The 24224-nt window shown below is 41.4% G+C and overlaps 2 protein-coding genes across 5 annotated transcripts in view; both read right to left on the bottom strand.

Annotated features, from left to right (window-relative positions):
* Nucleotides 1–4207: 4207 nt before the first annotated feature.
* On the bottom strand, nt 4208–17971 carry LOC104350763 (actin, alpha skeletal muscle B). 4 transcript variants are annotated; one of them, XM_009956684.2, is made up of 8 exons: nt 17843–17971; nt 16153–16281; nt 11914–12024; nt 9242–9326; nt 7836–7997; nt 7111–7302; nt 5557–5738; nt 4208–4351 (listed from the first exon to the last, which is right to left on the bottom strand). In XM_009956684.2, exons 1-8 carry the CDS (start codon nt 17969–17971, stop codon nt 4208–4210), a joined length of 1134 nt encoding a protein of 377 aa, XP_009954986.1. The 4 variants fall into 4 exon arrangements, with proteins under 4 accessions (XP_009954986.1, XP_086328549.1, XP_086328548.1 ...); XM_086472423.1 differs by lacking the exon at nt 7111–7302; XM_086472422.1 differs by lacking the exon at nt 11914–12024.
* Nucleotides 17972–22318: 4347 nt separating this feature from the next.
* The window catches only part of LOC104350765 (uncharacterized), a 41842-nt gene continuing 39936 nt past the window's right edge, over nt 22319–24224 (bottom strand). The window contains exons 29-30 of the mRNA XM_086472454.1: nt 23731–23845; nt 22319–22949 (exon numbers count right to left, since the gene is read on the bottom strand). Coding sequence (XP_086328580.1) covers nt 22791–22949; nt 23731–23845 — 274 coding nt within the window. The 3' untranslated portion in view covers nt 22319–22790. The remainder of the gene's footprint in view (nt 22950–23730; nt 23846–24224) is intronic.

Raw genomic sequence — 24224 nt, 5'->3', positions numbered from 1 at the left:
AGGGATACCATTGGGGTGGCAAAAGGCAGGGCAACATTTGGCAGAAAACCATCTGAGCTTCTAATTCTGGTTAGGATTCAGAGGCATCAAGGTCTTACAAAGTTTTATAGAAGAATTTAGAAGGACCAAAGTTGTGAAGATGATGTTTATAGGGAGCCGCTCCTCAGGGGGGAAAAAAATAAAAAAAGCAACAGCATGCTTGATTTGAAAGAGAAGCTGATCAGAAGCATAAATCAACCATTTGATAGGGAAAAAGAGAAAACAGATTAAAGCTATGAAAGACTCTCGAATGTGAAGGCATACATTTCTTGAATAAAAGGAGGAGGTAAAATAATCAAAGACACAGCCTAGGAAAACGGTCTTTCAGGGAGCAGACTTTGAAAAGATACAAGATTGCATCAGCACAGGTGAAATAAAAGGATGCGGCACTAACCAAAACATATGTTGAGAATTTGAAGAATTTTGCCTTGCAAATACACTGAAAAAAATTGTACCTTCAAAAACCAAAGGCATAGCATGCACAACTGAACATGGCTCACTTTGAAGCTGGAGAAGACTCCATAGCTGAGGATTCTCCTTTGGGAACAGGAGTGGGTCCCTGCCCTTCACCTTATGCTCCCCACCGGACAGCTTTGGCAGCAGGAAAAGGCACGCTCTTGATGCAGAACAGTTTACACCTTCATAACTAGAAAAAACTGGCAAAGAACAGTCATTACCATTAGTATTTCTGTTGCAAGACACTATTTCCAAGACAGCCACAAACTCTGACCAATGCAACACGGTTCCTTCACATCGTGTCAGTTTGTGTGCGGTCAGGATACGACACAATCTTGGCCCATATGGAGCCAGCTGCCGAATTTCTTTTCACCTTGACAGTTTATAACAGTAACTCTTACTTTCTGCTCCAAAGACACATATATTATAATGATTTAAGGTAACGTCTAATTAGACACTTACCTTGAAGTAAAATAGTGACGTAAATTTGCTTGGTAATAGTCTACCCGCTCTTTAGAAAAATGTGATTAGATCACCGTCGTGGACTGCATAAAGTAGAGATCACCCATAGCCATAAACAGTTATTTGTAGCCTCTGATTTGCTGTCTTCCATTTCCGAGAAGGTAAGTGTCTTACCTTTGGAGTGTCTCATCCGCAAGCCGACGTTATTCACAGAAACAATAGAATCTATTAAAAATATATATAGCTTTTGCCTAGAAGTCTCATGGTAGAGGACAATCTTTCTCTTTCTCTATCAAGTTCATCTGCTTTTAAGATTAAAAACTTCTGGACTACCTCTGCCCGTGAGGTCTACTTGACAGGATACGGTAAAGTCAGGATTCATCAAGAATCTCAAGACACATTAGTTTGGTGGGGAGGTGTCTTCTGAGTCCTAACTCCTGAAGTTGAGAGAATTTCGGTCGGTTTGGTTTTAAGAAGGATATTTATATCCTAGATGGCTGTAGGGAAGAAAACTTGAGTGAATATTAAGCATGTAAAACCTACTCAATTAGAAAACTGAAATGCAAAGCCGTTCTCCAGAACCAGATGACTTCTGAATGTTTGGCACTGTTGATGTTACACAGATACGATCCGTAGAAGCTCTTTCAAATTTGGGATACGATTTTTCCGCGTAACATTACAGAGTAAGGCATGCAGAAGTATGACTGAGTATAAACATTAACACCTCCATGGGCTTAAAGACAATCTCAAAGTGAAGTGGTAACCAAGGAGTAGTTGGGAACACCACATGCGTGTTTGGAGAAAACTGTGAACTATTTTCTTGGCTACGGGTATTTCCGACTCTCGGTTCCAATCGCTATAGTACAACCACATATAGAAAGGCAGAACTTGCATGGTGGCTAAGGAAATTTCCTCTCAGAGAAGCAGAGGTTTGCCAAATCACACAAACAGCTTAATAGTTTTACTTATTTTTATCTGTATTTGCTCTTAGTACATAATTAATTCTATTTTCCAAATGCATGTTAATTTTGAATGAGATTCCACATGCAGATTGTTAGGGAGATATTCAGAGCACAATCATGCTCTTCCACACTGAAAAAGGAGTCAGCTGCGGGATGAGGATTCATATTCTAACCATTGAGAGCTCACATCTCAGCCCCAGCTGTGCCAGGAGCTGGAGGTGCCAACCAAGGTCTGAAGAGGATTTTGTTGTGGAGAATGAGAGAAGGAGACCTGGGGAAGGGCGGGAAGAAGAAAAGCCCGAAGAACTCCTTCAGTTATATACAAATACTGTAAACGTGTACCTCCCTTGCCGCTTACAAAAAACCCACACACTTTTAAACGGGTTTTTTCTTCCTGATTAACAAGATATACTGAAAGTATATATTAAAAAAAAAAAAAAAAACCACAAAAAAAAACCACATTGAAAGCCTAAAGAAGATCCTTCATTTTTAATACTGAAACAAGGACAGGTAGATTATTAGCAAACCAAATGGAATTTTGCTTTGATACTACACGGGATTGCAAATGTAACTCTGTTCCAGAGATCTGAGTACCTAGGTTTATGCTCTTGAACATCACACCTACAAGAGGTCGAGATTAAAATGTAAGTTATGTTTCTGAGGCAGGCGATCAGGCCAGTTAACAGTGCTCTTCCTATATGTCAGGTGATTTATGATCAAGTTAAGCAGCAAGCAATCATATAAACTGAGACCAAGATAATAAACTTCAAGTAAAATTCATTCAGAGACTGAGAAATTTGCAATGATTTACGTTTGCTTGAGAAGACACGGATACCCGCAGTTTGAACTGGCTGCTGGGGGAATGGAGGTGAGAGCAATCCCTTTCACTTATGAGGTAGTGCCAGCTACAGCTGACCTTTGAAAAACCCTTCCCTTACAGGTCTTTCAGCTTTTACCACTAAGAGATCATTTGGTTAAGGAAATGAGATCACCCTGAGTTGGAACCCACAGTAGTAAGAGGATTCTTTAAAACATTCCCTAGGCGCATTTTCAGAAGTCCATAAATCCAATCTTCTATCTTTGGAAAGAAGATATTGTGTTTACAGGCAAGAACTTGACAGGTTTGATTTAAATCATGAAAATGCACATCAAGCCTGACATCGCATCAATTCCAAGTCCATGGCATCCAGATTCATACAGAACACTCTTGCCTGGTATCTGAAATAGTAAAATCTTCATAGCTGACTCTAATCTTCATACGGAACATTATGAAAATGTGTCATCCAGGAAGTTGGGGTTTTTTAATAGAAACTATGAAACAATTCTGGTTTCATTTAAAAATCGCTTAGCTAGAAAACTCAGAGGGAATTAAACCTCTGTCACAATAAAATTAAAATGTAAATTAGTAATTATTATTTTATCTTTAACAGATAAACTAGTCACTATGAAATTAATGTAAGCCACAGCAGCCTTACGTGGATAATTACATTTTTATTGATCCATTAAACCCAGAGTATTTCAATAACATATCCAAAAGGTTATTATTTACTCTGTAATCATTAGCTTAGCGTAGCACATATATAGCAAAAGTAAATGAAACATCAGTTAACTGCTTAGGAAGAGAGATGAAGAAAGCAGTAACACATCCAATAAACTAACCTGTTGCATGTAATTTCAGAAGTACTGTAGCTTGTCGTTACTGACGGGGAGTGGCGGTCACAGGGAGACAAAGGTCTCCTGCCAAACAATAGCAGGGTACCAAGGAAAGGCAGCCATACAAGCTCTGCTGAAAGAACTGGTATGTGTGCGCGCATCGGTACCCACATAGATCTGCTGTATCCACAGTAAATTAAACCCCCTTAGAAGAATCCTGTGTACCACTTAAACGCGTAAAATAAGCCTTCTGTGGTGCCTAAATCTTGCATGAGGTTTGAGTTTGAATCACTTCTGTGCATACTTCAGCCTTACCATCTGTGTCTTACGTCACACAGCAGCACGGGGTGTCACCTCCCAGCTGGCAGTGCAGCGCTTACAAATGCGTGGGGAAGGGAGGTCTATAAAAACATGTAGTGTAACTACTGTTATTAATCTTGGAAAACCCCCATCGCTGAAATGTTAGTCTCATTTTAGCATCAAAAGTGAGAAGCAATTTGCTAATTGGTATGACATCCATACGTCAGGTTTTTTAACACGTGGAAGAAAGCCAAACCACCCTCAGAGCTGGGTGAGGGCAGGGGATGTGTAGAGAAACAGCACTACTTATCACTGACAGTGTGTGCTGGAAGTATTCAAAAGCACTTGCGATGGACAATTGAGGGGCCAGCTTCTTCATATTCATCTTTACTGATCCACATCTGCTGAAAAGTGGACAGAGATGCCAATATTGAACCCCCAATCCAGACAGAGTATTTACGTTCTGGTGGTGCAATCATCTAGAAGAGAAGTGCAATCTGTTGTAAATAAGGTGACAAGCAGATAACACAGCAAACATCTCTTTGGATGAAATAACTACGTGAAAGTCTTTTCATCGTAGAAGCATGTCTCCAAATGAAGTAAAGCACCTAAGAGGCAGAAAGGCTGCCATCTTTTGTCTTCCACCTCAAGTCAATAGAGATGCTATACTGTTACTACAAGCAGACAAAGATGGCAGCCCATGACATACCTGCAGATGGCCCATCACACAGCAACCAAAAAATTATAAACATATATGAAAGAAAATTAAAATTTTAAAATATTAGCCTAATTTGTTAAAGACCGCTGGGACAAAGCTGCACAGAACGGTCTGAGCTTTTTTTTTTTTTTTAGGATAAAGGAATTTTTCATGTAATAAAAAAACCCAAACAAGCAAACAAACAAAATGTTGAGATACACTGGGATTGTGTACCTAGCTAAGCACTAGATGTAGAGCTAGAAGCCCTCCTGCCGATTCCCCCCTTAACCACCGAATTGTTGAACTATGCTGGAGCTACCCCTGCTTCTGCGTGCTTCTGTTCCCATTCCTGCCCCTCCATGTCACGCCCATTCACCCGCTGCCTGCTGCCTGGTAAAAAAGGCCTCTCTGTGTCACCACACCCTGTCTTGAGTCCAAGCCGAAAGGGTCCTTTCAAGCAGCTAACAAGCTGCAGACTTTGTGTGCTGCTTCGATTTGGGATTTATCCTTTCACCCTTTTCACTAATACCTAAGCCTTGAAGCCTATAATATTCCCAATATCATCTCAAGTTGTTCATGTCCCCTTTAGTGTTTATAGCTCCACCTTCTCTAGGTTCATCCCTACCTCTCTTGTTGTTCCTGTGGCGTCTTTCAATTAGCCCTTTTCTCCCTCACAGCCCTGTTTCACTGGAAATCCCACAGGACTTTCTTCCTTAACTGTTGTTTCACATTTTCTCAAAATGACCTCATCAACTCCCATGGCTTCAGCAACCATTTTCATTCCAGTAACTCTCAAATCCCTCTTTTAATTCTGCTTTGGCTAGTAGGAAGAAAAGAGGTATTAATTAAGAAGGCTATTTGAGACTCTCCTAACCTCAGGACTTGGGATGCAAGACCCGAACGTTCTCTTACGGACATTTTGATTGGTTTATAAGATTTAATTTTCTAACAGAAGCTTCTTCTGTAAGCGCAGGTGTTCAAAATTACCTTAATTTTCATAGTACTTGGAGCCAAAGCTGTGATCTCTTTCTGCATACGATCGCCAATCCCAGGATACATCGTGGTTCCTCCAGAGAGGACGTTATTAGCATAGAGATCCTTACGGATGTCGATATCACACTTCATAATACTGTTGTAAGTGGTTTCATGGATACCTGCAGATTCCATCCCTGAGGGGAAAGAAGTTTCAACATGTTATTTCTCTTTGTCCCCTTCTTTTTTATTACTGCTAAAAAGGAAGGAAGGCTCACTAGCCCAAGCTGTCTCCCTTAAAACTCCAGAAAAAAAAAAGCTATGTGATGCTTAGGAGAGGAAGGAGAAAGACAAGCCATACTCCTCACCTTCTTTGTCATCTCAGCATAATAAATGTACGAGCAAAAGGCACTTCTGAGGAAGACAGGTCCTCATTACGATTTCATACTGGGTTTTTTACTTGCTCAAGCAAAAAAACCCATAAACATTATTTAAGGAAAAATTTAAAATGAGGTGTTACAGCAATAGTTTGCCATTTTTACGGTGCTGTCAGCCAGAAGTAGAAGCCCACATGGCAATTTCAGTGAGCTACCTTGCTTTTGAGGTGTTGGTTTAATTTGAATGCCAGCACAGTAACGTTAACTTCTGGTACTATTCTTTGCTAACGAAAAGGAACAGACCAGATACAGCACTGGAAATACAGTTTGAACTTTAAGTACTAGACTTTTTAACTAGCTTAACACGTGCATTTTGACAGAGATCTGTGATCCAGGAAATCCTGCTTTCCATCACTACGTTTCTGATACTGACCACCATTGAGCACCAACTGTGGTCCCTGATACACTTCTGGCAGCCAAATCCCTCTATCTACTAAAGAAAATTTCTCCTGCTGATGTTCAAATACAGAACTTGGAGCTACATTAATGCTTGAATGCTTTCCTTTCTACACACAAATGTAGCTGGCTTCACCATTTAGTTTAACAGAAATTGTGCCAAACTGCCCGCAGCCATTTTGCTCAGTCCTCAAGAGTGGAATTTAAGTGAGAAGTGGGAAATTTGTGAGGGCAGCATGAGTTATCACATAAAGAGTCAACAACCCGCTGGATAGAATGGAAATTTTAACACTGCAGATAAAACTACTGGAAAATAATATGTGGTTTGATCTTGTATGCTTAAATTACAGATTAATATAATAAAATTATGAACGGAAGCAGTACCTAGATAAAAAAAACCACATAAGCAGCACTGTGCAGTTACAGATCAGCAAGTCGAGATAAAAAGCATGATCTTCTCAGAGTATCCTAAAACATCAACTTAGAAACTGTACTGCATTTATAAGAGATTGAAACTATTTTAGGATTCAGATATTTCTAAACTGTGAGGCATCTTTTCGTCCAGCAGCAGTAGCAGAGCTTCTAAAGACCTGATGAAGTCAACAGAAACTGCATGTTTCTAAGGACATTTGAGAATTTATACCTCCGTTCCTACAGCTGCAAGTTGTCTATACTTCCTAAGAAATTCTTCTTTTCATTCTCTGTCAAGTCCCTAGAAAGAAAAGTCCTGTCCCACCTATGAAGGATGGCTGGAAGAGAGTTTCTGGGCATCTGAACCGTTCATTCCCAATGGTGATGACTTGTCCATCAGGAAGCTCATAGCTCTTTTCAAGAGAGGAGGAGGAAGCAGCAGTTGCCATTTCATTTTCAAAATCTAATGCCACATAACAAAGCTTCTCCTTGACGTCTCTCACAATCTCCCGTTCCGCTGCAGACAGTCAACAAGTTTTTAATCAACATACAGTACGACAGCCAGGACAGAGATTTTCTCATGCACATTTCCCCAAGTTCGAGATGGTCATATGGTTCATCAGATTCCGTCCTCTCTGTTGTCTCAACAACATTACTTTCCCTTTACATTACCAAATTTCCCTGATGGGCAAATAAAAGATATATTATACTACAGAATCCCGTAAAGATTAACGTTTACACATCTTGATCAGATCTCCAGAGGTTCATCCATTGTCAGCTACTAACTCTGTTCCTTGCTCTGTGGAAGAGGTACAATCAAACACAACCACCCATTAAATTTGGTAGTAGGTGGCATCCTCGTCCTCGATGCTCAACATACATGCTGAAAGCCAAAGCCAAGAGAACCCCATTAGCTAACACGGACTGTTTTTCCCAGGCCACCCAAGTGATAGGGATTTTGACACACAGTGCCAGGTACACGCTTCCTGCACGAGAACCCAACCAACAGAGCAAACGCATACAAAGTGCACCCAAAGCACAGCTCCTTACCAGTGGTGACAAAAGAGTAGCCTCTCTCGGTAAGAATTTTCATGAGATAGTCAGTCAGGTCTCTGCCTGCCAGATCCAGTCTCATGATGGCATGAGGCAAAGCGTAGCCCTCATAGATAGGCACGTTGTGCGTGACACCATCCCCAGAATCCAAAACTATTCCTGGGAAGTGAAAGAAAAGGAGAAGGTGGTTGTTTCCCACTGATATAGTGGCTCCATGTACGCCATATTCTCGGTTGAAACAAGCAATAACAAAGATGCTCACATGGCAATTGCTTCTGTCATTTCTATAACTAGAGCTGCGCGCGTGAGGTGAAATCGTTAGCACAAACCAAGCAGCAACTGTGTTTGGGGAAAAACGACGTGTAACATTCAGCAATTTGATCGCATTGTTCTTGCCGGACGGCGGCTAGCAATAACGATCTTATATGGATGCAGAGGCTTTCATTTCAGGCAACCCCTAGCACTTTACTGACATGGTATAATGTACAAACTGTAGATAAAAACTTATCTATAAAACTAGAAATTTGAATCGGCCATGAAAATAAACCATTCCATTAGGGGAAATATAACAACAGTTTAGCTGTACACAGCCATGATACTTATATTCTTGGGTAGGAAATGAAGTACATGTTTTCCACTCAAAATGAATAAAGCATTTCTGATACCAAACATGCATACCAATAATTGAATTTTAAACATAAAACAGGTATTTATGACAACCATAATTCCTGTGAGCTGGTGATCTTTTTATACAAAATGTTATTGAGGTACCAGGCTACAAAGACAGATGGTATTTTAATTTTTTTTCAAAGTATATGAAGACTTAAGGGTTGCTAAGACGTGATTTATCGTCTCAGTGCTTGATCAGACTCTAATGGCAATAAGAGGAGACCTCCATGCTAATTCTAATGATCACTTAACAGCAGACACCATTAGGTGACTGAAATTCGACATTTAAATGAAATATTTTCATTTAGCTACTGAATGGTTTGTTGTGGGTTTTTTTCTACTGGGAATGGAGCTTAACAATAGAGGCCGGTCTAAAGTAAGAAGGAACCCTGGGTCTGGGACAATCTAGTTAAGATACAGCCTCTTCTCTATGCTGTGCGGTTAAGGGCAGTATCAAACTGCGTCATCTTTCGTCTGTCCGTATAGCTGAGCCACAGTCACTCAAGCTTTTGAAGCACAAAGTCATAAATCTACACCCATACATGCCATGAAAACAACAAAGGGGTACTTGCACAGCATGGTGGGAAGTATTCAGTCTCCATCTGATACGGTTATTGGTTCTTCTTAAGACACAGCCGGTGCACCATAACCAACACATACCCGTGCGCGTGAGTGTGTGCGTGTACATCCACGAGAGCAGGACAGGTGGAAATACAACTCCCAGAGAGACTCACCAGTTGTTCTTCCAGACGCATACAGAGACAGCACTGCCTGAATTGCTACGTACATGGCGGGCACATTGAATGTCTCAAACATAATCTGGAATGAAGAATTTGAAAGCCTTTAGGATCTACACTTTAGAGTATCTGAAGAGACAGTACTTTTTTTTTTTTTTAATAAATACTGTCAGTTACTACTCCTGAGTCCCCACCTGAACTGTGGTTCTTCTCTGAACAGCACGCTAGGTTTTCTTTAGGCTTTCACTTAAAAAAAAAAATCACTGAAGTCAGTGGATATCTTTCCATTAACCTCAGACTATGTCAAATTTTTACTGATGATATTAATTGAAGATGATGCCTTGGGATAACATTTTTTACCCTGATGTCAGGACTGCAACAAAACAGCCATCTAAGGTTTATATATATACATACACATGCAAAAAAAATTTATAGAAGACACAGCTGGAAGAAGCCACAAGGAATAATCTGACTATTCCCATCTCAAGGAAGAATTAGCAATTCCCAACACAGCTTTGGTTGAATGTCAGAAATTCCTCTGCTGCAGCATCCACAGATTCCTCTCAAAAACAAATCCAGTAATACTCCATACTTACTACTATTAGGGTGTTGGTTTTTTTCTTGCTGTCTAGTGAAAACCTCTCTTGGTCTAGTTTAACTCATTACATCTCATTCTGCCCCGCCAGCAAACACAACAGTTCATCTTTTCTCTTTACGGCAACCTTAGCCATACTGTCTGGTCTCATTCCCCACCTCCTCTACTCTAACAAGCTCCAGTTCTTTCTCCTGTGTCAGACACACTGCGATTTTATCCAAGCAGATGGAATAACATTCACTTGCAGCTGGACTTCCACTGCAGCTCTGCTAAGGAAAACCATGAAGGGCACACAGTGAACTCATACACCCCGGACAACCCTAGGTGTGCTGTATCCTTTCTTGAACCAACACCACCTACCCTACGCAGTGCTACCCATCACTAGTGGTGCTGCTGTGACCATGTTTCACACAATCACACAATCACACAATCACAGAATCATTTAGGTTGGAAAAGACCCTTAAGAACATCGAGTCCAACCTGACGCTGCCAAGTCCACCACTAAGCCATGTCCTTAAGCATCACATCTACACGTCTTTTAAATGCCTGCAGGGATGGTGACTCAACCATCACCATTGCACCCATCAGAGCCACTGACATCAGCGGGTTAAACTTCAGCTTTAGATTTCATAAGCTAATATCTTTGCCAATGAAGTCTACTTTTAATGAAAGGTATGCTTTCAATTAAAGAATACACAAATTACCGATATTTCATAGTTAATTGATGTAATGAATTTAATGCAGCCAGTAATAAACAACAAGCCTTTAAACAATCTTGAAAACAGGATTTATCATTACAGTATAATGACAGAGAAACAGTCCTAGACATGTCTACTGTATGAACCACACTTCCTGGTTGCTACAAACTAGGCTTTTCTTATGGTCTGTTGTTGCTTATTATCTCCCAGTTGTATTATCTCCCAGTAACGCGTGCTGTCAAGCTCACTACTTAATTAGTTTATTTACACTGTTGCTAAATTGATGCATAATCTTCCTATTGAGTATATGCCAAAAGTGGGCACAAAGGGAAGTGCAGAGCCACAACTGATTTTCCCAGGTGATTTTATACCTATATCTGTATTTAAATCACATTTGCTTCTGGCTACATCACTGGCTAAATTTATAACGTGGACTTTTGGCCAGAAGGCTGCTCTAAAATATACGAATTTCAGGGGTTGACTTTTGGTTCTGATCTGAGTTTGCTGAATCAGACTGGGTATGTCACAGGCAGAAATGTTTAGCAAAGCATCATTTAAGTTTGAATGCTTCAGACAACTCATTTTCCCAAGCTAGCACAAACATTCCAGTTTTGGAACACTTTTCCCCTGACCCCTGAAGAGGTGCTCCAGTTGGGAGCTCCACAAAGTCATCTGCATGATGGCCTTCAAACATCTTTATTAAAATCTTCCCCAAAAAAACGCAATTCTGATACAATAACTAGCATTTTGTCTGATGCAAAAGTGTTGATAAAGTGACAGTCTTCAGGGTAGAAAGCAGGAGCTGGTACAGCACAAGCTGAGGAATTGGGCTACTACAAGTTGAGCACTCTTGGTGGCCAGAGGTAGGCACACGAAAGGCGTCATTGATCCAAAACTCACACAGAAGTACCTGGTAGCTGACCAGTGTTTACAGCGCTGGCAAACCTCAGATTTAAATACATCTCTGACACTTAATGAAAAAAAATTACATGAATCCTGGGTTGACAATATCTACAGACTCAAATCCAGCATCAGAAGCCACCTTATACTCCAGCTTCCAAGAACTTACACTCCACTTCCAGAACTGAGCACACACACAGTCTTGTGATCAATGAAAATTACTTCAACATTTCAGAGGCTAGTTCCATATATCCCAGTGCCACACACAAGTACAAAACATTTTAGGGCCATCCAGAGAACTTGTGTGAGCAGCAGAAACTTTTGCTCTCTCACCATGGTTTAGCCAGCACGCTAACCCACACTAATCCTAAGGGATTATCTCCCAAGTTCAGAAGAAAGTTGAATACCCAGGACTATTTCTATTTTTAGCTGCTTCTGTGCAGAAATGATCCGTGGCACAACATTCAGACGATTACCTGAGTCATTTTCTCACGGTTGGCCTTGGGATTCAAGGGGGCCTCGGTCAGCAGGACGGGGTGTTCCTCCGGCGCAACCCGGAGCTCGTTGTAGAAAGAATGGTGCCAAATCTAAAAATGAAAACCACTTTAGAAAAGTGTTCTGAAAATCGTTTCTTCTGTCCACAGAAAAAAGCTTTTCAAAGACAGTCTGAGCAATTGGGTTTTTTACAGGCATATTAAAATAGATAAAAAGCCTGCAAGAGCAAGTCTGCCAAATTCAACTCCAAATTAAAACCAAAACCGTTGGATTTCTACTGTGTGGAACAACACAATGGAGTCCTTCCAGTCAGGATTCCCTAAACAGCACAGATCATCCTCTCTAAACAGGGTCACCGGTGAGTTCCCACCCACAGCGCTCTGATACAGAAGCCAAGCACTGAACTGTTAGACCTGTTCTCCATTCCAGGCTGCTTGGAGGCTGATCCAGTTGCAAGTCATTGCCAAGATGATCTAATCTAATTATTTCCCCAGACGCGAAAGGCCCTTTTGTGCCACAGATATTTCATCCAGTAAATCTGGAATCAAACTCTCACTTACTATAGAGAAAATAAATTTCTTCGTCACAGTCTGTGAAGTGCTGTGGTATTTTTTCACGTTGGAAGGTGCTACCTGTCTCAGACAACACTGGCTTTGATTGTCCAAGGACTGGGGCTGTGAGGAACTGAAGGGATTGTTTTCTGGATGTGAGCTCAAAGACAGACTATTCAGTAGCACTATGAAATATTTCTTATCTTCTCACTTAATTCTTTCCTATACTATTTTTCTTTTTTTTTTTTTTTCCCTCTTTTCAGCTTTGCCTGACCCAACAAGCTTATTTCTGAGCACAAACCATCAGGATAGTTTTATGGGTAAGTTTATTTGATTAATAACCTAGAAACAAGTAGTATTATGATCCAAAATTAACTTAAGTGAAAAAAAGATCTCTAAATTCGAAGTACCTACAAAGTCAACAGCTGTCCAGAGCTGGAATTATTAAGAAAATTATCAGCCCTAAACCAAAAAAAAATTCAATTCCATCTCAGTCCTGTAAAATTAAAAAAAAAAAAAAAAAAATCAGACGTTTCCAGAACTGGAGATGCCAGCCATCTCCCATTTGAAGATTTAGGATACAAATACAGGGCGAAGTTGAATAAAACAGGAAGTAATCATGTAAAAGTTAAAAAGAAAATACACAAATCAGACATAAGAAGAAAAAGACTGCCATGTCAGACAGGAAAGAGCTAAGGGAAGAGAAGGAAACTGCAGTACTTACATAATTAACAAAGTACTGGCGATTTCAGCAGTGAGGAACAAATCTGGACTCGTAAAGCGGGACCCTGCCTAAACCTCGGGCAGTTTGGAGGTTTTTCCTCAAAACCAGGCACAATTAGGCACTGGACAGCCCACTGGGTTTGACCTAATGATAACGTTAATGGATAATGATATTCTACAAGAAACAAAAATAGTTCAGTGTTGGATTTTATAGGTCATGAGAATTAAATGTAAGCAGCAAGCACAACAGCAAAGGGAAATGACTGAGGAAGAATTATTCCACCACTTATACTAAACATTTACATAGTCACCAGAGCCAGAAAACGCTCCATCCCAACGCTCTCCCTCCCATACGTTGTCAGCTCAGTTGCTGCAAACAAATTAACAGCGATGTACAATGCTCTGTATTATTATCCAGCGGAAAACGGAGCCGTCCCAATTTGAATATTGTGAATTGAAGCACAGGAGGAGAAGAATGCGTCTTTTCATCGCCTACATGTCCTCCTCCCGATTCACACGAACGTCTGCGCGCCCTGCAGCATCCTCGCTCTCGCTTTCTCCCGCGCACATGCACAACGCAGCCTCATCTTTTGGTGACCCCCCCTCTTTTCGTAACGTGTGGATGGTTGGGCACCGCGCTGTTATGCCTTTGTCCCATTTTTGGCACGTTACCCAGTAATTCTTGTGTTTCTTCTACACTAACACGCTTTTAGGAGCAGTATTTCCAAGGACTAGAAAGAAATTTGTGGTTTGGATCACAGTCGTGCAACTGGTTTAAAAACCTAAGGAGGCAGGTGGGAATATATAGGCATATACAAAAGATATTCCTTTAGCAGCAAACCTTTAGGAATTGCATTTCAGAACTTCTCTCAGCCACAAAAGTCTGTGCACACGTGTGTGTTACAGAGCCTCAGGGGAAGCTGAGATACATGATTGAAACAGGGAAGCCCATATATTAAAAAAATATGTTTTTTTTTTTCTTATTTGCAATAATCACAAAAGTTACCAACGCTGTTTCTTGTCTCTTCCCTACCACCGCCTTTCTCTCATGTTTCTTTCTTCTATTTGTTGCTCATTGTTCCCCACTGGAAAGCACTTCTGCTTTCTGTCCCACTCTGCTCCTGGGCTCAGCACGAACTCCAAGCACAGCGCGGCGTCGGGGCATCTTTGCCAGCCGCTGCATGTTACGGTGTCAGAGCAGGTAGGTTTGGGCCAGGGACCCTCTGTCACAAGTAATTCTTTCTTCCATTTAAGTGACAAAAAGAAGAAAACTTCAAACTACAAGAACCCATATAGTATCTGACCATTATCTGAATTACTGCACTGTCTGCAGCCTCCACCACGTTACACCCTAAACCAAATCAATCTGGCCACGACTTCACACTGCAGTAAAGCACATGCCACCTTTTTTACCTTCTCTAATTCCTTCTCCTAACGAGATTTTACGTAGTCTACTCCAGCATCCAGCATTACCCAGAGAAAGAACACATACCGGTATGCGCTTTACACAGGACAATTTCCAGATGCCAAGGGAAGGACATAAAATAGTGACCTCCAATTTTACTTTTTTTTTTCCTGCAGGGAAACAGGATTTCTTGCTGCATACAGACAGCAGGAGGATTGTCAGGAACAACGTAGAGGGATGTACGAGGTAGAGTTCCTGCTCTGCAGAAACGAGCAAGGTGTCCTCCCAGCAAGCAGTGCAATAATGAAATGCAAATGCTGTGCTTCCATCTAGAGGAGTAGGTGGGCAATTTATTTCCAAATATGAGCTGAGGAACTCCCGTTACTCCTGTATCGACTCCCGTCTGCTCATCTGGAACGCTCGGTGCTTATCAATTTGGGTTCATGAACAGGACACAATAACCGACTTCAGCTACACGTATTATAACTGTATACCCCTTGTCTCAGCCAGTGGGAGTACAGAACACCACCAGCCCTGTGTCTTCCTTTCGATGGTACTTTCCACAGGAAAACATTACTAGAAGCATTTCCTTGTGGAGTTTCCTCCTCGTACCGTTCCTCCTGGAGACGACAAAGGACTGAATTGCAATCCTGTCTTTAAAGACAACGCACAAGATTTCCACATATAGACTCAGATGCTTCTTGAAGACACCAGGACATACGGGACGTCAGAGGTATCTAGCAGGGGGAGAGAGCCCTTAGGACTGCTCCTGCCTCTCCAGCGCCTCCCATGAGCACACCTCATCACCCACACACCTCGTTTGGGACATCCGTAAGCAGGCATTTCACAGAGAGGCCATCGCACTGGCCACATGCCAAGAAAGCCAGGTTTGACAGGGAATAAAGACGCCTTCTCACCATCCAGACATTAAAAGCTCACTGCAACTGGCAACACAAAAAACATGCTTCAGGAAAAAAAAATAAAAATCCAACTCTCAAAGAATTCGTATGGGGATAGGAAGCCCCGATCTCTTTTCCTCTTTAATTGACAGTGAGAACATCATATGCAGTACGAGATGTAGGCATCACCCCTCATCTTGTTCATTTAGGCAAGTACTGAGGAGGGAAAATCACCCCTGCACCTCACATTTTTGTTCCCAACTTCAGTGCTGTATCTTTAATATTTCTCTGATTTGCCTCTGATGAATCACAACCTGTATTTTCTTTTCTTTAGCCACTTTCTATCACTGCCAAATGTTCTGCCTCAGCACAAACTTCAAGACAGAAGAGTATGTATAAAGCATAAAATACTTTTATAGCATTCTGCCAAATCTGATGAGTAATAACTGTTTACTCTTTAAAGGAAAAGTAACTCTAGAGGTGCCAAGACCTGATCAACTCCTGCACTAGCATGTTGTCCTACCCTTTTGCCTATACTGCAATTACAAATTCTTCAAGGATTTTGGAAGGAGGTTAATGGCAAATTGTATGTCTTGGATAAGGTGATGCCTCAACAAAATTACATTAAAAACAAACACCCACCTTTTCCATGTCATCCCAGTTCGTGATGATTCCATGCTCAATGGGGTATTTCAGGGTCAGGATCCCTCTTTTACTTTGTGCTTCATCCCCTACATAGCTGTCTTTTTGACCCATTCCAACCATAACACCCTACAAAGTATATTATTCTAGTATTAGTGCGGTATATCACACACATTAGAGATCGAATATAGTTTTTAAGTTAAAATTCCATGTGAAATACTGTACCAGCTACTGCCATTCCAGGATGTACACTCAAAACGTGCAAGGAACTAAAATGTGAATTTATTGGTAACCACCTACTCTGTACTAACTCCCTCTGTAAACCCACCAGGAAGAGCAAGGCAGCTTCAAAAGGAAGGAAGGATCTCACACTCGTGCAACTCCTGCAATGCCCATGCAGGAGCCCAGCCAAGGCAGGCATCAGCAAACTGCTGGTTCTCCACGAGGGACGGGTCCTTTGTCAGCGCACAAAGGAGTAAAGGGAAGGAATTACAGGTGAAAAAGATATAATCTCCCTAGATTGTACTTTATGTTCGGTTGCCCTTTCTGCGTAGGCAGTTCCACTATTGCCTTTAAACAGTGAGATTCCTCCTTGCTGGAAGTGAAATGGTTTTGAAAAATAAACGTTTTGCAAAAAAAGCATTAATTAATATGAGACAGATTTTCTAAAAGAAAACTCACTTATTAGATGATAGTTTTACGAAGTTTATCATGTTTGCATTAAGAAGCCTATTATGATTGCCCCAAATAACGTAACAACCTATGAGGCAAAATACTATTCATCAACTAGCATAAAAACATGTAATTTTTCTTATGGGTTCATTAATACAGCTGCTGAGCTGCTTAATTGTGCAAAATTACATGCCAAAAAACAATGAACAATTTCAGAGGTTAAAGAATGGATGCTTTCAACAACTGATATTCAACTTCAACAATTCATAGAAGTGCTCAAAACCCATTCCTTAACATGCTTAGTGTTTTCTGCCTGTCAAATCAGGCTTATTTAGTTCAGCAAAAGACCACACAGAACTTCAGGGAAGGGTTTTTATAGCCACGAAAATTAAACTCTGGCTCAGATACGAATGAAATGAACAAAAATCTGCACCTTCTGTTTATAAAGGAACTGTTAGAAAACTAATTAAACAGAAAGACCCTTTCCAAGGTGAAGAAAAGCCACATTTATCCTTTCCAGTCTTGTTTGAGTTGATAAAAGTGATGTGCTAGACACCTTTTTTCGAAGTTTTTTGGGCCATACTGTTGCTTAATGGAACAGGAAAAGGAGCTTATCACTATTATTCATTTGGTTTCTTGTGTTAGTAATGTCCTGCTTATCTTTTTTCTTTGTATTGATACAGCAAGTATTAAGCAAGCCAACAAGTTGGGGGATTTTTTTTCCTGTAAGACACCTTCACATCATTAAAACACTCCTATTGTTCTATAATCAACAATTTATGGCTGAAGAACATCTTTTCCAAAGGATGAAGATGTTTACCTCACAGTAATTAAAGACGTGCAGCTCAATCATCGAGTTCTTAACAAGTTAAACTCCTTGTTTAGGCCGATGGGAGTTTTGCCTGAATAAATCTGATGCTTTCATACTGCCATGTCTAAAGTCTCAGAAAAAAAAACCCAAACCAACCCACACCAACCACCCAAACCAGACAGCACTTCCATTTCGGTACCAACTGACCTGATGTCGAGGCCGTCCAACGATGGATGGAAATACAGCTCTTGGGGCATCATCTCCTGCAAACCCAGCTTTGCAAAGCCCAGAACCATTATCACATACAAGGGCAGTGGTTTCGTCATCATCGCACATAGTGCCTCACAATTTTGGCTGCAAAACAGTAATTTGGTGGGGAAGGAGATGGAAAGGAATAGGACAGAAGTAACTCTCCATCATGCTGTAAAAAGGACGACTTTGGAAAGGAATAAACCTAAACAGCAAAGTCTATGCTAAAGCCCTGATCTTGCAAAGCATGTTAAGCATCTACATAAATTTCAGCTCAAATAGGTTTTACCGAAACAAATTAATCAGGACACTCAGCTTTTGTTTCCAAAGGGGAAATCTCTGCTGTAGCCCCAAGGAGTCCTGTGATATTCTGTTAATTGGCCTCGTGACCCTGGGAGAAGTTCAGCCAGAGGATACACATTCAGCCCTACTTGGACTGAAGCAAGCATAACCCCATCTCTTCCAAGGCTGAACTATCTTCTAGAACTTTCATTTGTGAAAAGTGAATTGATCATATGCACCCACCGGTTATAACGTTCGTGCTTAGATGGTAAATAAGAATCACTAAATATTCATTACTTCAAAGACCGCAGCTGTTGCCTCGTGGCATGTTTAAACTTGCCTTTTTCTTAAAGGGTCATCATCAATCTTAAACAACTAAAAATAACCCCCACAAAAAGTTTCAGGAAAACATTTGCCGTGTGTTTTGAAACGACAGCTCCTCTGTAATGTGAAGTGCTCGCTACAGGACCTATTCCATATTTGTAAGTGGTAAATACCTTATCGAAGTGGTTATTCCGGGAAGCAGGACAAGAGGCGGCTGGCACAACCGCCCAGGACCCACTCAACTCCAGCAGCTGGCCAACACATCGGACCTAGTCCTGAACCCATTGAAATTCATGGCAAAACTCCCACCAAGGGAGGGCCTGAATTTCACCAAGATTTCTGTTTCGGATTCCTTGGTTATTTTTAGGACTGTACAATTGCCTCTTTAGGCAGACGAGAAGAGGGAAGGGTTTTATTTGTCCTTCTCTGGTAACTTCACTCGCTAAGGCAGGATACTTCAGAAACGGGAAAGGAATGAAAAACAGCACTTGACCGGCAAAGTTCTTGCCCCTAACAATGCAAACACTTATTAAGTATCATTTTTGCATTAATCACAAAAATAGATCTGACTTCTGCTGGTGCTACAGTTCCACCTAAGCCCTACGGGCACGGACAGGCCAGGAGTGTGGCAGAACAGCCACCAACAGTAGGGTCTGCCCTGCAACTAATTCGTGCTGTCCTCTTTGTGGGGTTTAAAGTGTCTCTGGCTCTTCAGAGGATCCCTGCAGGAACACACCGAAGTCCCTGGAGATTTACAAACGGGTTTTTAAAGTTTGAGCTGCATGAAGTTCCTCGTGTTCAACCCTTTCCCGTATGCTTTACAGAGCGAGGCTGTGACACGACTGATCCCAGTGCAGTGAAAGGGAAGCATAATTCAAAAACATGACATTATTTTTAATAAGAAAAGTCATTTTCGTTCTTGTTGATGTGCCTGTGACTGGAAGATTTTTTTTCACGTAAGGAAGCAGAATAATTTTATCACATAAATTTGTTAACAGCTTTAATTTAGGAATGTTTAACTATTAGTTCTAGTAGCTGGTATTTTGGAACATTCATTCATGTTGCCATGAATTGTTATTTTCTGCTAAAACCCTCAGGAAAAGCCTTTTAGAGTGCAGTAACCCAACCATTTAGCAGCAGTATCCAACATTACAGAACTGCACCCAGACCCTGACTCCATCAGTGTAAAACGGAAGGAAACTCAGTTCTTAAATACATCAGAAATGACATCAGGTGAGATACTAGAATTGAGTAGAAAATTTTCAAGTAGAGAAATGCTACAAAGCTCTGAGAGCTCAGGATCGCTCCCTGGCTCTGAAGGAGGCTGGATAGGACCAAGACGTGTAATCCTCCACGGTGAGAAATAATATTCCCATTCATTCACACACAAGCATTTCATACAGAGCTTTGCACACAAAACTAAGGTCAGTACAGCTGTACTCCGAGAAAGAAAATTCAGAGGGAAACCCCAGCTGATCTGTACAAGCTCCACTTCAAAGTGCTGGCAGCAATTGCTTACGCTCTCACTCCCTATTGATTAGATTCCAGAGAAGCCACTAACACTAATAAAAATCCATCACTGAACTTGTTCATTTCCCATTTTTTTAAAAAAAGAATTATCTTGCTTTGCTCATCATCACTTAATTACAAGGCGAATGAACTGAGAGAGAGCACTGTTTAAAATTCCCATTGATTGAGTCACATTATTGCTTTACAGCTGCTGAATTTATAGGTTTAATCATCATTTTCACAAAGCAGCTATATGGATATCTTTTCACCAGATAAAGTTCCTAAATAATTTTGTATTAGTGTCAATTTTTAGTTTTCTAATTCCCAGTGCAAAATTAAATATAATTCACACAGAACTTCCTTCTTCGTTTCTGCATAAGGCCTGATGTCCAGACAGCAAACACTACTGAAGCATTCTGCCAGGTTTCAGACAGACTAAGGTTTCATCACACTCTACTGATCCTTCCAGCCATGAGGAATGTCTGCACGTTTCCCTGCAACCACGCGGTCAAACCCAAATTACCTTACACCAGGAGACCCTTTGGAATTCCTTCAAAGCCCAAGCCAACAGCATCCAAGCCCAGGAAGAAGTATGTAAATCCCCAAAAGACCTCAGACCAAGTGAAGCGAAGCATTAAAGTCATGAACTGCAACACAAAAAAACCTCTCGGGGCAACACTTACCTGAGAAATGGCGATGATTTGTAAAAGCCTCTTGGTAAATGACACGATCTCACCTTCCATTACATTTATATCAGCTTCTGGAGTGGAGTTCAGAGAATACTCACACATGTCAGGCCATTTTTGGAAACTTTTTTCCAGTTTATGCTTATCACAACGACAGCACAAAGGCCTGGATAAATTAGGGCAGAATTTCTAACGTTTCTGGACCCTTTCCCACTCGCTAACTTGCTGGGCCTCATGACAGAGGGTTGTTTTCTCCCCTCGAGACAAAAAATCCCTCACACTAGATGAGTAAGACCAAAAGGATTTGTAGGTCCACTGTAGCTGGAAAGCATTCTGCTTCCTTGTAACACCATCAGCTAAGAATAGCTCATTATCACTCTGCTAACACCCATCTTCAGGCTGGAAAGGCAGAAGTCCTACCACGTACAGTACTCATGTTTCAACTGTACCTGGTGTTTGTTTGTGTGGCACAAAGACTGAAAATAGCTGACTTATCTCAGGACTTGGGTGACACCATGGCTGAAAATGGGGGCTGAATCAGCAATGAGTCATTACTGGTTTACAAAAAAAAAGACAAGACAATTATACTGGAACATACTGGATTTATATAGAAATTCAGACCTTTACTAGACTAAGAAATATTAAAGAACCATCAAAAGAAGAAAGTTTACAGGATTTAGCTACAGTGGGGTGGTGTCTGACGGGGTTTTGGTAGCAGAGGAGAGGGCTACAGAAATGGCTCCTGTAAGAAGCTTCTAGAAGCTCCCCTGGCTCAAATTCACACCCTCCTCTGGCCAAGGCCAGGCCCATTGGGAGGGCGGCAGCCCGTGGGAGGGACCCTGGGGCTGTTCATGGAGGGGAAGGACTCACATTGGAGAAGTTCATGGAGGACTGCCTGCCGTGGGAGGGACCCCACGTGGGAGCAGGGGAGGGCTGCGAGGACCCCTCTCCCTGAGGAGGAAGGAGCAGCAGCAACTGAGGCCAGGAAAACGGGAGGGGTGGGGGGGAAGGCGGTTTTGAGACCCGGTTGTATCTCTCATTATCCTTGATGGTGGTGGTGGTTCATTAAATTGACGCTGTCATCCCCAAGTTGAGTCTGTCTTCTGCTCGTGACCGTTAACTGGTGAGCGAGCCCTCCCCGCCCTTTGTCTCAACCCTCAGGCCGTTCTGGTTGTACTTTCTCCTCCCCATCCCTCAGGGGACGGGGTAGGGGTGAGCGAGCAGCGGCGGGGGGCTTTGCTGCCGGCCAGGTGGGCTCAAACCACTACAGCTTGTGTCTTCATAAGTTTGAATTTCATGTGTTAAGAAGCTGAGTAAGATTTTGCCCCAAAGACAGGCAGTAACTAAACCCACCAAGACAAGACGCGCAAGTGACTTAAAAAAACCCAACACAAAGCAAGAAAAGTTACAGAAATTGCACCTTCAAACAACAGCAAAGGAATATAAGAAGTTAAAGACATTTCTTCATGTCATCTCAATTCTGAATCTTTAATCATCAGCTTACCTCATTACCACATACATATCTGTGCACCCTGGCACAGCCATTACAAACCGGCCAAAGAATAACCCTTTTAATTCTTTTGTTTTCAGCCAAAAAAAACTCCAAAACAAACAAATAAACAAACAAACAAAATCAGGAATCCAGTAGTTCTTCCTTTATTGCACACTGTAAAACTTCTTGTTATAATCAAGAAGCCAATAAACAGCAACAGCTGAATATTCTCTAAAATTTATAGTTTAACTCTTAAAATAAAATTTATATAGAAAAGATATCATTTACAACCCATTCAGTAGTAATCAATCATTATGTACTCACAAACAATATTAAATAGCTTGTATGCAGCAGTTTCTTTATAGGGCAGGGGGGAATATTTTTTCCTTAACAAATATAATATTCCACTGTTAAAGAGCAATTCAAGTCAACTTTGGAGCAACTGTGATATACACAAATTCCTTTTAAGAAGCTCAAGATTCACGTAGTGTAACAAGAATATATACAACTGTGTCCAGTGCATAGCTTAACAGCAGCATGTGAAAAGTCTGTTACCTTGAATTGGCACACCATTACCTACAGGGAAACAATTCACTCAGAAAATGCAGTGTATTCAGAGCACACCAGTGAGGCACAGTAAAACAACAAGATGTAGTGTAACTAGGTACGTGAGGAATAAATAGCGGGATTTTGCTCTGGAGGTCAGCAGCTTGGAACAGTAAAGACTTCGCCCACGAAGCCACCTTCGGACGGAAAGGGCTCCTCCTTTCATCTGGTTAGGAAACAAAGAACGCCAAATAAGTGATCATGAGCAGAGATGAGAAGAAGCTCCACTGCAACTTAGGATTCCTGAGGCAACATAAACCTTTCGCTGCTGATGCGGCAACGGGTGCCGCAGCGCAGACCGGAAGGCCAAAGCAAACAGCACTAATAAACGGGGAGAGGAAGGAATACGAGGTATTTGGGTCTAGTGTAATTACGTAATAGAGATGAAAATGCCTAATTCTATGCGTGCACATTGTATTTAACGGCCACAGGTGTAACACAAACATGATCACTCACATTTTAATTTGGACCTATGTAACATGCTCTGTGGCATGGCTTACACAGCTGCCTGTATTTGACTCCCCATCCACAACCCAAACAGAAAGAAATTACGGACATTTTTTCAGTAAAATGCAGTTTCCGTGTAGTTTGCTACTTTGAATGGATGCCTCTGTGGCCCACCCATCCCCACTGGGCCAACACAAGAGTACTTCACAGTCTGCTTCTCAGAGACAAGGCAGATTAGACAAGTAGCTGCCTCACGCCAGTGTTTACATCTGAATAGGACAACCCAAAAATCAGCAGCTTCCAGTCACTCAGAAGGGAAATCTGCACTCCAGAAATCAATGATGGTTGAAAGAAAAGTATAGCAGAGGGAAGACAGAAAAAAGAAAGGGGCAGCATGAAGGAGATGATGAGCTGTGCTGTCTGTGACCAGCAGTACACAATATGGACACCACTTTTAAGTAGCTTATAATTCAGGGGTTTAAAAGCTTTCATTTACTTACCTTTCGCACAACCACGTGTTCACTAGGATTGATGATCAAGGCTTCCCTTTCCTCCTCAGTTTCCATCTGAACAGAGTATTCGCTAAGTACAGACCTGTAACTGCTTAATTCAAATCTAGAGAAAAATCAAAGGGAGATAACGGAGCTCTGAATTACCTGCTCTTTTAAAGTACTGAATTCACGTAAGAAACACTATTTTGTATCCTCACATTACTGGGGGAAGGTCCCCCAAAAGGCAGTAAGACTTAGTTTATGTTGCCAGCTCTCTTTCAATCTCTATTTACAATCTACTCTCAAGGTGTTTCACCTGTTCAGAATAACCCCGCCATCGCCAGCTGACAGAACGATGATGGACACTGAGGCAGGCTGATGGATAATGGTATTTTAAACCAAAACAGTGGCTGTGCTAAAGCTGTTATAGGTGAGATTTTTTTCTAACTTGTAAAAAAAGAAATACCACTGACTACCAAGCCCCACACCTGAAGCAAGACACT

This window comes from Leptosomus discolor, chromosome 12 (genome assembly GCF_034619465.1).
Source record: "Leptosomus discolor isolate bLepDis1 chromosome 12, bLepDis1.hap2, whole genome shotgun sequence".
In the NCBI taxonomy this organism is placed as follows: domain Eukaryota; kingdom Metazoa; phylum Chordata; class Aves; order Leptosomiformes; family Leptosomidae; genus Leptosomus; species Leptosomus discolor.
Note: the sequence above shows the minus strand (reverse complement) of the source record. Positions and strands in the feature narration are given on the sequence as shown.